Raw genomic sequence first — 12,218 nt, forward strand, 5'->3', positions numbered from 1 at the left:
TTAATTTTTTTTTATATTTTTGCAGTGCCATCAAAACCTTTGCCCCCATCTAACCTTGCTCCACCCAAGTCATCGCCATCACCCACACCATCTGCTCTAGTGATTCCACCGAAGCCATCTTCACTACCAAAGTCATCTCCCCCGGCTCCATCTCCTACATTGCAATGCACCACTAATCTATTCATGGACTTGATTGACTGTGTGGATTTTGTATCCGACGGGAGTAAGGTCGCAAACCCAAGTATAGCGTGTTGCGGTGGCCTTGAGAAAATAGTGAACGTAGCCCCTAGCTGTGTTTGTCAAGCCTTCAATTTCGCTAAGGGTTTTGGGATTGCTGTGAATATGACTAAGGCTCAACAGCTTCCTTCTTTATGTGGATTTTCTACTGATATCCATTGTGCTGGTAAGTACATCTTCTTTATTTTCTTAATTTTGAAATATTTTGTTTTAGTCTATGTTATATTTCTTTGTTGTTTTGATTTGGATTTTTTTTTTTTTTTGGTTTTTAATATTTGTGCTTTTCTTTAATACTTGTTTTAAAGCATGGATTTAGTGGAATTGTTGGTGAATATAATTTTTTTTTGTCTTTTGTGATATTTTAATTCCTAAAACAAGACTTTTTATTTTCATTGGAGTTAATAAGGATGAGTAGTGTAGGTATCAATTGTTGGATAAATGGCTCAAAAAGTCGTTTTGGAAATTAATTGAACTATTTGATATTAAATAAGATGTTTTTGATCGTTGAGATTTCCCTATTGAGTGGATGATAATTTGGGTTTGAGCTTAATTATCTCACTAGAAAGTCACAGTATCCCCTTGCCTCGAATGATTATCTCACTATTTTATTCGGCTCTGGGTTGTTTTGAAACTTTTCATCAGTTGTCTTATTTGTACTTTAATTATTATTATTTTTAATTATATTTGTTGAAATTTTTATTATTTTCATTTTTTTGACAGAATTAGGTCCTCCTTTACCTAGTATGTGATTATCTTACTTGATAACTGGCTTTTAAAAAGAATATATATTTTATTTTAAAACTAAATGTTCTAATTTATAGATTAAGTGCATTGTACCAAATTAGTCATGAAATATTACTAAATTTCATGATATTTAGTACAATCAAACAGGCACTTAAGATTTTAACTTAGTTTTAAATGTTTTGCCAATTCACAATAATTTTATTACATTCAACTATTGATTAATTTTTTCTATGTTTTTGCAGTGCTATCAAAACCTTTTCCCCCGGCTAACCTTGCTCCACCTAAGTCATCGCCATCACCCACACCATCTGATCCAGTGATTCCACCGAAGCCATCTCCACTACCAAAGTCATCTCCCCCTGCTCCACCTCTTACAGTGCAATGCACCACTAATCTGTTCATGGACTTGATTGGCTGCGTGGATTTTGTGACCGATGGGAGTAAGGTCGCAAACCCAAGTATAGGGTGTTGTGGTGACCTTCAAAAAATAATGAATGTAGCTCCTAGCTGTGTTTGTCAGGCCTTCAATTTCGCTAAAGGTTTTGGGATTGCTGTGAATATGACTAAGGCTCAACAACTTCCTTCTTTATGTGGATTTTCTATTGATATCCACTGTGCTGGTAATTCCATCTTCTTTATTTTCTTAATTTTAAAATGGTTTGTTTTAGTCCATGTTGTATTTTTTTGTTGTTTTGATTTGGGTTTTTTTTTTAATGGTTTTTAATTTTTGTGCTTTTGTTTAATACTAGTTTTAAAGCACAGATTTAGTGGAATTGTTGGTGAATATATATATTTTTTGTCTTTTGTGATATTTTAATTTCTAAAACAATATTTTTTATTTTCTTTGGAGTTTACAAGGGTGAATAGTGTAGGTATCAATTGTTGGATAAATGGCTCAAAAGTCGTTTTGGAAATTAATTGAACTATTTAATATTAAATAAGATGTTTTTGACCATTGAGATTTCCATCTTGGGTGAATGATAATTTGGATTTGAGCTCGATTATCTCACTAGAAAGTCACATTATTCCCTCGCCTCGGATGATTATCCCACTAGAAAGTCACATTATTCCCTCGCCTCGGATGATTATCTCACTATTTCATTCCTTGAACAATAGGCTCTTGGTTGTTCAAGTTTGAAACTTTTCATCAGTTGTTTTGTTTGCACTTTAATTGTTTTTTTATTTAAATTATATTTGTTGACATTTTTATTATTTTTATTTTTTTGGCAGAATTTGGTCCTCCTTTACCTTGTATGTGATTTATCTTACTTGATAACTGGCTTTTAAAAAGAATATATATTTTATCTTAAAACTAAATATTCTAATGTATAAATTAAGGGCATTGCACGAAATTAGTCATGAAATATTATTAATTTTCATGATATTTGCACATAAGATTTTAATATAGTTTTAAATGTTTTACCGTTCCACAATGCTTCTATTATATTCAACCATTGATTTTTATTTTTATTTTTTATGTTTTTGCAGTGCCATCAAAACCATGATTCCACCGAAGCCATCTCCACAACCAATGTCATCTCCCCCGGCTCCATCTCCAACACAATCGTTGAACTATGGTGCCACACAGTCCTTCTTGTTTGTCTAACTATTGCTACATGCTCCTATCTTTGAGCATGTTATCAGTCATTGCAGTGCTTATTTTGTTTTTTAGAGTTAGTTGCATTACTTTAATGAACCCATTTGAATTACCTATTAGGTTAGTTTTGTTTTGTTTTGTTTTTTTTTAATGAAACTTGGTGTTAATGAAACTTGGTATGTGATTATATATATATTAGTTACATTGCATTGCCATTTAATTTTGACTGTTGCACTGTTGTTACCACAGTGAATATAAATGGGGGCCTTCAGTAAGTTATATTTTGTGGACCGCTCATAATATTTGGTTCACCTTGGTCATATCTTCAATGTGAACCATTCTTCATGTGGGTCCTACCTTCAATGTGGACCCTCAACCTTTTGAGGTCTACTTTTGATGCGGGCCACCATCATGTAGGATTCACTTTGGATGTGGGTTGTCCATCATGTGGGCCCAACTTTAATGTGGACCTTTCATCATGCAAGGCTTGACTTCAAAGTACAAGGCTCAACTTCAAAGTGGGTCATCCATCAAGCGGGCGTGACCTGGATTTGGGTCATCCATCAAGTATGACCTGCCTTAGATGCGGGTCATTCATCATTAGCGGCACAACTTTGATGTGAACTATTCTCATGTATGCATGCCCACCTTGATATGGATTAACTATCATTTGGAGCACCCACCCTGGGACTCACTTTTAATATCCACCACCCATCATGTGGAGCCCACCTTTGATGTGGATTATCTATCCTGTGGAGCACCCACTATGAGACTCACTTTTAATATCCACCACCCATCATGTATAGCCCACCTTTGATGTGGACTGTCCATTACATAGAGCTTACCTTAATGTGCGTCGCACCTTTGATGTGTACTATCTATCATGCATGTGGTCCCCGCCTTCAATATGGGTTGTTCATCATGTAGAGCATGCCTTCGATGTGGGCCATCCATGATTAGGGCCAACCATTAATGTGAACTGTCCGTTATGTGGGTTCCCCCTTGGTGCGTCTCATCCATCATGTGGGCACCACCTTTAATGTTATTGTCCCTCATGTGAAGCTACCTTTAATATCATATGCCCCTCATGTAGTGCCCACCTTTGAAATGGACTGTCTCTTGTGTGGATCCCGTTTTTAACGTGGTCGTCCATCTTATGGAGCCTTCTTTGGATATGGGTCATTCATAATTAGTGGCCTCCTTTGATGGGTCATCTATAATGTGGATCCCACCTTTGATGTCAATCTTTCATAGTGTGGTCCCCCACATTTGATGTGAATTAACCATCATATGATCCCACATATAGTTTATCCATGTCATCCATTCATTGTGCAAGCTCATTTTAGGGAAGTAGCCCAAAAATGAGGTGGCAAATCCAAATCTCAAGTAGACCACACCATGGGAAATAGTGGTGATTGAAAAGGCCCACCATTACAAAGGGCCCCAAAAGTACTTATGGGTCAAGCTGATATTTTTGTTTTCCCTTCATCCCGGTCTGCATGACCTAATCAACAGATTAGATGTTAAATAAACATCAAATTTTTAATGGTTTGCGTTCAATTACCACTGTTTAATGTGATGTTATCCACTTGTGTGTGAGAGAGATTGAAAGTCAAGCTTAAGTTAAAAGCTCAAACCCCTACAGCCCAAGCCCAGCAGGTGGCAGTTCATGCCCGGAAGCCCGGTTGAGACGAAGTCCTTTTTAACATGATTAAGGCCAATGCCAATGTTTTGGGGATTATGACTGAGGTCATGCCACGTGGCCACTTACCAACCCTTCATTCTACTGGCTGTAGTCTTGCTAACTTCCTGCGAGCTAATGAAAGTCCAGCAAGCTAGATAGAAAGTAGGTTAGGTGGCAAATGCGCTACTCTGGCCTGTATGACCAAACTCCGCAACGCCCAGCATGATGTATGTATTTTATCCCACCCATTCATTCTTTTTCCAAATAATTTAGAGCATGAGTCCGAATGTGAAGCAGATCCAAAGCTCAAGTGGACCACACCACCACACCACAAGAAACAATGGGATAATGAATGCCCACCGTTGGAACCTTCGTAGGTCCCACCGTGATGTTTATTTGTCATCTACCCATTTTATAAGATCAGATATGTGTTTTATCTACGCCGGTTTGGCCAGTGACCCACCGGTGTGGCCCCAAAATGTTTTCAACGGTAAGCATTCAATCCCCACTATAAGAATTGGATCTTCCTAATTTTTTGGATCTTGCCCTAAACTGACCCACCAAAATGGATGGACAGCAGGGATAAAACACATACATCATAGTGGGGCCCACAGAGCATCGACACTAGCTAGCTAGCTAGTGCTGGAGAGTTGCCACAATGGGTCGAAACGGAGAGACAGTATACCGATGGGCTGAAATCAATTATTCGGACGGATAGGATCATCTTGGGGCCCTTACTAAAATCGAATCCTAACCTTTAAGAAGGACAGCACGTTCCATTTTTCACTGGCCTTAGTTAACAACTTAACATTCTAGGATTAGGATTCCATAGCGACCCCTCGGTAACCAGGTTGGTACTGGTCGGTGCTTTCTTGGCTCACCATGATGTATGAGTTCCATCCACGCCGTCCATCCATTTTTCTGGCTCGTTTTAAAGCATCTAACAGCAAACGATGAAGATCGAAATCTCAGTTAGACCATACAATTGGAAATAGTAATGATTAAACGCCCACCATTAAAATTTTCCAAGGGTCACAAAGTTTTGGATCAAGCTGATATTTGTATTTTGCCTTCATCCATGTCTAGGTATGTGTGACCTAACAAGAGGTTGGATGGAATTACAGTGAGCCCTATGAAGTTTCCAAGGGAGGGCTTTTAATCACAACCATTTCTTGGTGTGTGGTGTCCTCAATTTGGATCGGCCTCATTTTTGGCTCATTACTTGAAATAAGTAGAAAAAAAAGTGATGAACGACTTGGATTTAAAAAACATGCATCATAGTGGGTCCACACAGTACCGGCTAGTATGACCCGAGCCAGACTTGCTACTAAAGTGACATCATCAAGTTATGTGGGCCCCACCATGATGTATGTTTTGTATCCACACTGTCCATGCATTTTGGAATATCATTTTAGGGCATGATACAAAGAACAAGGCAGATCCAAGGCTGGAGTTGACCCCACTACAGAAAATAGTGAAGAGAGTGACACCCATCGATTGAAACCTTCTGAAGGTCCAGCATGAAGTTTATTTGAGATCAACCTGTTTATGTTTTAACGCAGGCATGAAAGAAGGGAAGACACAAATATCAGCTTAATTGAAAACTTTCGTGGCCTAGAACTTTTTAATGGTGGGTGTCACTCTCCCCACTGTTTCCTATGGTGGGGTCCACTCGAGTTTTGGATATGACTCAGTCTTGGTATTATGCCCTAATATAATCTCTTCAAATGGATGGAGAGTGTGGATACAAAACATACACCATGGAGGGGGCATAGAACTTGGTGACATCAATCTGGCTATTCAACCTGTCAGTATCTAATCCGCGTCCACTACGACATTGGTGCTACCTAATCGAGTCCAACTTGCATCAAATAGGTTAAGCTTGCGGTTGCTGCAAAAGAAGTTCCTATTTTTTTAAAACCCAAAATTTTTTTTTTTCCCCCTTTTTTTTTTTAAAAACCATCCAATATTTTTTTTTTTCCCCCAAAATTTTTTTTTTTTTCCCCCCCCCCTTTTTTTGGGGATTTCCCCCAAAAGGGCCCAAAAGGGAAAATTTTTGGGTTTTTTGGGGGGGGGGGGGTTTTTTAAAAATTGGGGAAAATTTTTTTATTTTTTCCCCTAATTTTTTAAAATTTTGGTTAATTTAAACAGTTTTCTCTTGTTTAATTTGTTTTAGAAAACCCCCCTTTTTTTTTAAAAAACCAAAAAAATTAAGAGTTTTTTTGGTTTTAAAAATTTTTAAAACCTTTTTTTTTCCCAAAAAAAAAAATTTTTTTAAAAAAAAGAAAAGGGGTTTTTTAAGGCCTTTTTAAAAAAAAAAACCCCCTTTTTACCTAAACCCAAAATTTAAAACCCAAAAATTTTGGGCAATTTAATTGGAAGGGGGGGTTTTTTAAAAATTTTAAGGTTTTTGATATGAAAGGGGAAAAAAAAAATTTTTTTTTATAAAATTTTTTTTATTTTAAATTTTTCCATCAGAGTTTTGGGTTTTTTCCTTTTAAAAACCCCCAACCCAACTTTTTTAAACCAAATTTTAAAAAAAATTTTTTTTTTTTTTTCCCCCCCCAAAAAATATTTTTTTTTTTTTTTTTGGGGTTTTAAATTTTTTATTTTTTTTTTTTCCCCGATTTTTTTAAAAAAAATTTTTTTTTTAAAAAAGGGGCCCAAAAAAATTTTAAAGGGGAAAAAAAAAATTTTTTTTTTTTAAAAAAAAACCTTTTCCCAAAAAAAAAAATTTTTTTCCCCTTTTTTTTTTTCCCTTTCAATTTTTGATGGGAAAAGAAAAATTTTTTTTTTTGGGGGGAAAAAAAATTTTTTTTTTTTTTTTTTTTTTTTTTCCTTTGGAAAAAATTTTTTGGGAAAATTTTTTTTTTAAGGGGGGTTTTTCCTTTAAAATTTGGGTTTAAATTTAAAAACCTTTTTTTTTTCCCCTTTTTTTGGGGAAAAACTTTTTTTTTTAAAAAAACCTTTTTTCTTTAAAAATTTTTTTTTTTAATTAAAAATTTTTTTTTTTTTGGGGTTTTTTTTTTTTTTAAAAAAATTTTTTTTTTTTTTTTTAAAAATTTTAAATTTTTAAAACTCATTTTAAAACAAAAAATTTTAAAAACCCAAACCCGGGGTTTTTTTTTTTTTTTTTTTTTTTTTTTTTTTAAATTTGAAAATTTAAATTTTTTTTTAATTTTTTTTTTAATTTTTATTTTTAAATTTTTTTTTGTTTTTTGGGGGTTTTTTGGTTTTTTTTTTTTTTTTTTTTTTTTTTTTTTTGGGTTTTTTTTTTTTTGGGGTTTTTTAAATTAAACCTTTTTAATTTTTTTTTAAATTTTTTTCCCCATTTTTTTTTTAAAAAATGGGGAAAAACAATCTCAACCCCCAATTTTTTTTGGGGGGGGGGTTTTTTTTATTAGGGTTAATTTTTTTTTTTTTTTTTTTTTTTTAAGGTTAAAAAAAAAGGGGGGGGGTTTTAAAAATTTTTTATTTCTCTATGTTTCCCCCCCTTTTCCCCCCTTTTTTGGGGGCCCCCCCTTTTATTTTTTTAAAAAATTTTTGGGGTTTTTTTTGCGCAAAAAAAATTTTCCCCAAAAAAAAAACCCCCCAAAAATAATTTTTTTCCCCCTTTTTTAAAAAACCCCCCCTTTTTTTTTAAAAAAAAACCCCCAAAATTTAAAAAAAAAAAAGGAAAAAAGGGGAAAAACCCCCAAAAAAAACAAAAAAATTTTGGGGAATTTAATTTTTTTTTTTTTAAAAAATTTTTTTCTTTGGTTTTTTGGGGGGGGGGGGCCCAAAAGGGGGGGGGAAAAATTTTTTTTTTTTTAAAAAATTTAAATTTTTTTTTTAAAAACGCCCAAAAAAAAAAAAGGGTTTCCATTGACACTTGTCCACCTTACAATGTTTGGCTGGGGGGCCCCCCCCCAAAAAAGGGTTTTTTTTTAAAAAAAGGGGGGAAAAAAAACACAAAAATCAATCAAAAAAAAAAACCCCCCCATTTTTTGGGTTTTTAAAAACCCCCTTTTTTTTTTAAAACCCCCCAAAAAAAACCCCCCCTTTTAAAGGGCCCCCCCCCAAAAACCCGAAAAAGGGAAAAAAACCCCCAAAAACCCCCCTTTTTGATTTTTTTAAAATTTTTTAAAATTTTGGGTTTTTATTTTTTTTTTTGGGGGTTTAAACCATACAAGGGGGGGGGGGGGAAAAAAATTTTTTTTTTTTGGGGTTTGGGCCTTTTTTTTTTGGTCTTTTTAAAAAAAAAAGGGGGAAAAAAAAAAATTTTTGGGGCCCCAAAACCCAAATTTGCGGGTCCTACAACCCATGACGATTTTCAATTAAAATTTTTAATTCCCCAAAAATTTTTTCCAAAAAAAAAAACAAACCGGGGGGCCCCAAAAAAAAAATAACCAAAGGGGGCCCCGGTTTTTTTTTTTTAAGGTTAAAAAAACGTCCAATTTGGGAAAATTTTGGGGCCCCTTTTAATTTTAAACCCCCAATGGGGGCCCCTTTTTCCCACCAATTTTTGGTTTTTAAAAATTTTTTTTTCTTTAAAAATTTTGGGAAAAAAAAATTATTGGCCCCAGCTCGGAGTAATTTCGTCCCAACCTTAAAATTTTTTTGGGGTTTTTTGGTTTTTTATCCAAAGGGTTTTGACCAAAAAAGGGGGGAAAGGAAACCCAAGGAAAAAAAAGGGGGTTTAATTCCCAAAACCCTTTTTGGGGGTTTTTCCCAAAAAGGGCCCCAAAAAATTTTTGGGGTTTTTAAAAAAAAAAATTAAATTTTTTTTTTAAAAAAAATTTTTATTTTTTTTCCCTTTAAATTTGGACAATTCGTAATATTTTTTTTGGGGGTTGGGGTGTTTTTTAATTTTAATTTTTTTTTTTTAATTTAATTTTTTTTTTTTTAAAAAAAAAAAAAAAAAAAAAAAAAAAAAACCCGGGGGGAATAATGTCTTTATTTTACGCGACAGGTTGCGGGAATTTTAAAAAAAAAAAAATAAAAAAAAATTTTTTTCCCCTTTTTTTTTTTTTTTTTAAAAAATTTTCCCATTGGTTTTTTTTTTTTAAATTTTGGGGGCCAAAAAAAAAAAAACAAGGGGGGGAAAAGGGTGCGTCAAAAAATTTTGGCCCCAAAGCGAGCTGGCTGACAAGGTGGATTTAAAAAATTTAAAGGGGGGGGGGGAAAAAAAAAGGGGGGGGCCAAAAAGGGGGAAGAAGAAAAGGAACCCTTGAAATAAAAACCCCTTTTTTTTTCCCTTTTAAAGAATTTTTTAAAAAAATGTTTTTCTGGGGTAAAAAAATTTTTTTGGTTTGGGATGCATTTTTTTTCCCAAAAAAATTTTTTTTTAAAAAAAATTTTTTGGAAAACCACCCAATTATTGCTAGTAAAATTTAATCTTTCTGGAGGTTTGAAAAAAACCAAGGGGAAAAAATTTTTTCTAAAAAGGAAAAAAATTTTATTTTTTTGGGGCCCTTTTTTAAAAACCTTTTTTTTTTCCCCCCCCCTTTTAAATTTTCCTTTTTTAAAAAAAAAATTTTTTTCCCCCCCCCGCATTCCCGGCCCTTTTTTTTTTTTAATTGGGCCCCAAAAAAGGCCCCCCCCTTTTTTCCCCCAAATTTTTTTTTTTTTTTTTTTTTTTTTCCGCCCGGGTTGAAAAAAAAAAAAATTTTTTTTCCCTTTTTTTTTTTTTTTAAAAAAATTTTTTCCCCCTTTTTTAATTTTTTTTTTTCCCCCAAAAAATTTGGTTTTGGTTTTGGTTTTTTTTTTAAAAAAAAAAATTTTTTTTTTTTTTTTAATTTTTAATGTTTTTTGGATGGCGGGGGAGGGTTTTTTTTTTTTTTTTTAAAAAAAAATTTTTTTTTTATTTGGGAAATTTTTTGTGAATAATTGGGGGGGGAAAAAAAAAATTTTCCCAAAAATTTAAAAAATTTTTTTTTTTTTTTATTTTTTTTTTTTTTTTTTTAAAAATTTTTAAAAAAAAAATTTTTTTTTTTTTTAATTTTTTTTTTTTTTTTTTTTTTAAATTTTTTTTTTAAAAATTTTTTTTTAAAAAAAAAAAAAATTTTTTTAAAAAAAAAAAAAAATTTTTTTTTCCCCAAAAAAATTTTTTTTTTTGAGAAACATTTTTGGGAAAAATTTTCCCAAAAAAAAAAAATTTTGGTTTTTTTTAAAAAAAAAAAAAAAACCTTTTTTCAGCTTTCCCCCTTTTTTTTTTCCCCTTTTTTTTAAAAAAATTTAAAACCCCTTTCCCCAAAAAAATTTTTTTTAAAAAATTTTTCCCTTAAATTTTTTTTAATTTTTCCGGGGGAAAAAAAAAACCCCCCAAAAACCCCCCCCAAAAAAAAATTTTTAACCTTTTTTTTTTTTTTGGGGGGGCCTTAAAACCCCCTTTTTTAAAAAAAAAAAATTAAACCCCTTTTTTTTTTTTTTTTTTTTTTTTTTTTTTTTTTTTTTTTTTTTTTTTTTTTAATTTTTTTTTTTTTTTTTATTTTTTTTTTTTTTTTTTTTTTTTTTTTTTTAAAATTAAAAAAAATTTTTTTTTTTTTTTTTTTTTTTTTTTTTTTTTTTTTTACAAAAAAATAAAATTATTTAAAAATTTTTTTTTTTTTTTTTTTTTTTTAATTTTTTTTAAATTTTAAAAAAAATTTTTTTTTTAAAAAATTTTGGGGGTATGAGGAAATTTTGGGAATTTTTTTTTTTTAAAAAAAATTTTTTAAATTTTTGGGTTTTGGGGTTGGGGTTTGTTTTTTTTGGAAAAAAATTTTTTTTTTTTTTTTTTTTTCCCCTTTTTAATTTTAAAACCCCCCCGGGGGGTTTTTTAAAAATTTTTTATTTTTAAATTTTTGGGTTTTATTTAAATTTTTATTTGTTTTTTTTTTTTTTTTTGGGTTTTTTAAAAAAAATTTAATTTTAAAATTTTAATCAGTAAAAAAAGTTTAATTTTTTTAAAAAAAATTTTTTTTGGTGGGTTTTTTTTTTTTTTGGTTAAAATGTTTAAGTAAAAAAATGAAAGGGAAATTTTTTTAAAAAAAATTTTCCCCCTTCCCCCCCAAAAAAAAATTTTTTTTTTTTTCCCCCCAAAATTTTTTTTGGCCTTTTTGTTTCTTTTTTGGGGTTTTTTTTAAAATTTTTTCCAAAATTTTTTTTTTTAAAAAAAAATTTTTTAAAAAAATTTTAAAAAAAAAGGGGGGCCCAAAAATTTTTGGGGGAAAAAAAAAATTTAAAAAAACCCCCCCCCCTTTTTTTTTTTATTTAAAAAAGGGGGGTAAAATGGGAAAAAAAAACCCTTTTTTTTTTTTTAAAAAAATTTTTTAAAACCCAAAAAATTTTCCCTAAAAAAGGGGAAAGGGTTTTTTTTTAAAATAACCCCAAAAAATTTTTCCCTTTGAAGGAAATGGTTAAACAAAATTTTGGGGGTTTCCCCCCCCCCCCTTTTTCCCGGGGGAAAAAAAAGGGGGGGGGGGGGTTTTCCCCCAAAAATTTTTTTTTTCCCCCCCTTTTTTTAAAAATTAAATTTTAAAATTTTTCCCAAAAAAATTTGGGGAAAATGATTTTTTTTTTTTTAAATATTTAAAAAAAAAAATTTTTTTTTAAAAAAAATTTTTTAAAAAAAAAAAAAATGAAAAATTTTTTTTTTTAAAAAAAAAAAAAGGGGCCCTTAAAATTTAAAAATTTAAAAATTAAAAATTTTTTTTTTTTTTTTGGGTTTAAATTTTCCGTTTTTTTTTTTAAAAAAAAAATTTAATTTTAAAAAACCCCCCTTTTTTTTTTGGGGGGAAAACCTTTTTTTAAAATTTTTAAAAATTTTAAATTTAAAAAACCCCAAGGTTGGGTTTTAAAAAAAAAAAAAAATTTAACCAAAAATTTTTTTTTGGGCCCCCCTTTTTTTTCCCCCAAAAAAAATTTCCCCCCCCCAAAAAAAAAAATTTTTTCCCCCCCCCTTTTTTAAAAATTTTTTTTTTTTTGGGGAAAAAA

The 12,218-nt window shown here is 31.0% G+C and overlaps 1 protein-coding gene across 1 annotated transcript in view; it reads left to right on the forward strand.

Moving 5' to 3' along the window:
* LOC131254382 (uncharacterized) overlaps nucleotides 1-12,218 on the forward strand; it is a 91,221-nt gene that overhangs the window by 37,777 nt on the left and 41,226 nt on the right. The window contains exons 6-7 of the mRNA XM_058255370.1: nucleotides 26-403; nucleotides 1,224-1,601. Coding sequence (XP_058111353.1) covers nucleotides 26-403; nucleotides 1,224-1,601 — 756 coding nt within the window. The remainder of the gene's footprint in view (nucleotides 1-25; nucleotides 404-1,223; nucleotides 1,602-12,218) is intronic.

This window comes from Magnolia sinica, chromosome 8 (genome assembly GCF_029962835.1).
Source record: "Magnolia sinica isolate HGM2019 chromosome 8, MsV1, whole genome shotgun sequence".
Classification (NCBI taxonomy): Eukaryota; Viridiplantae; Streptophyta; class Magnoliopsida; order Magnoliales; family Magnoliaceae; genus Magnolia; species Magnolia sinica.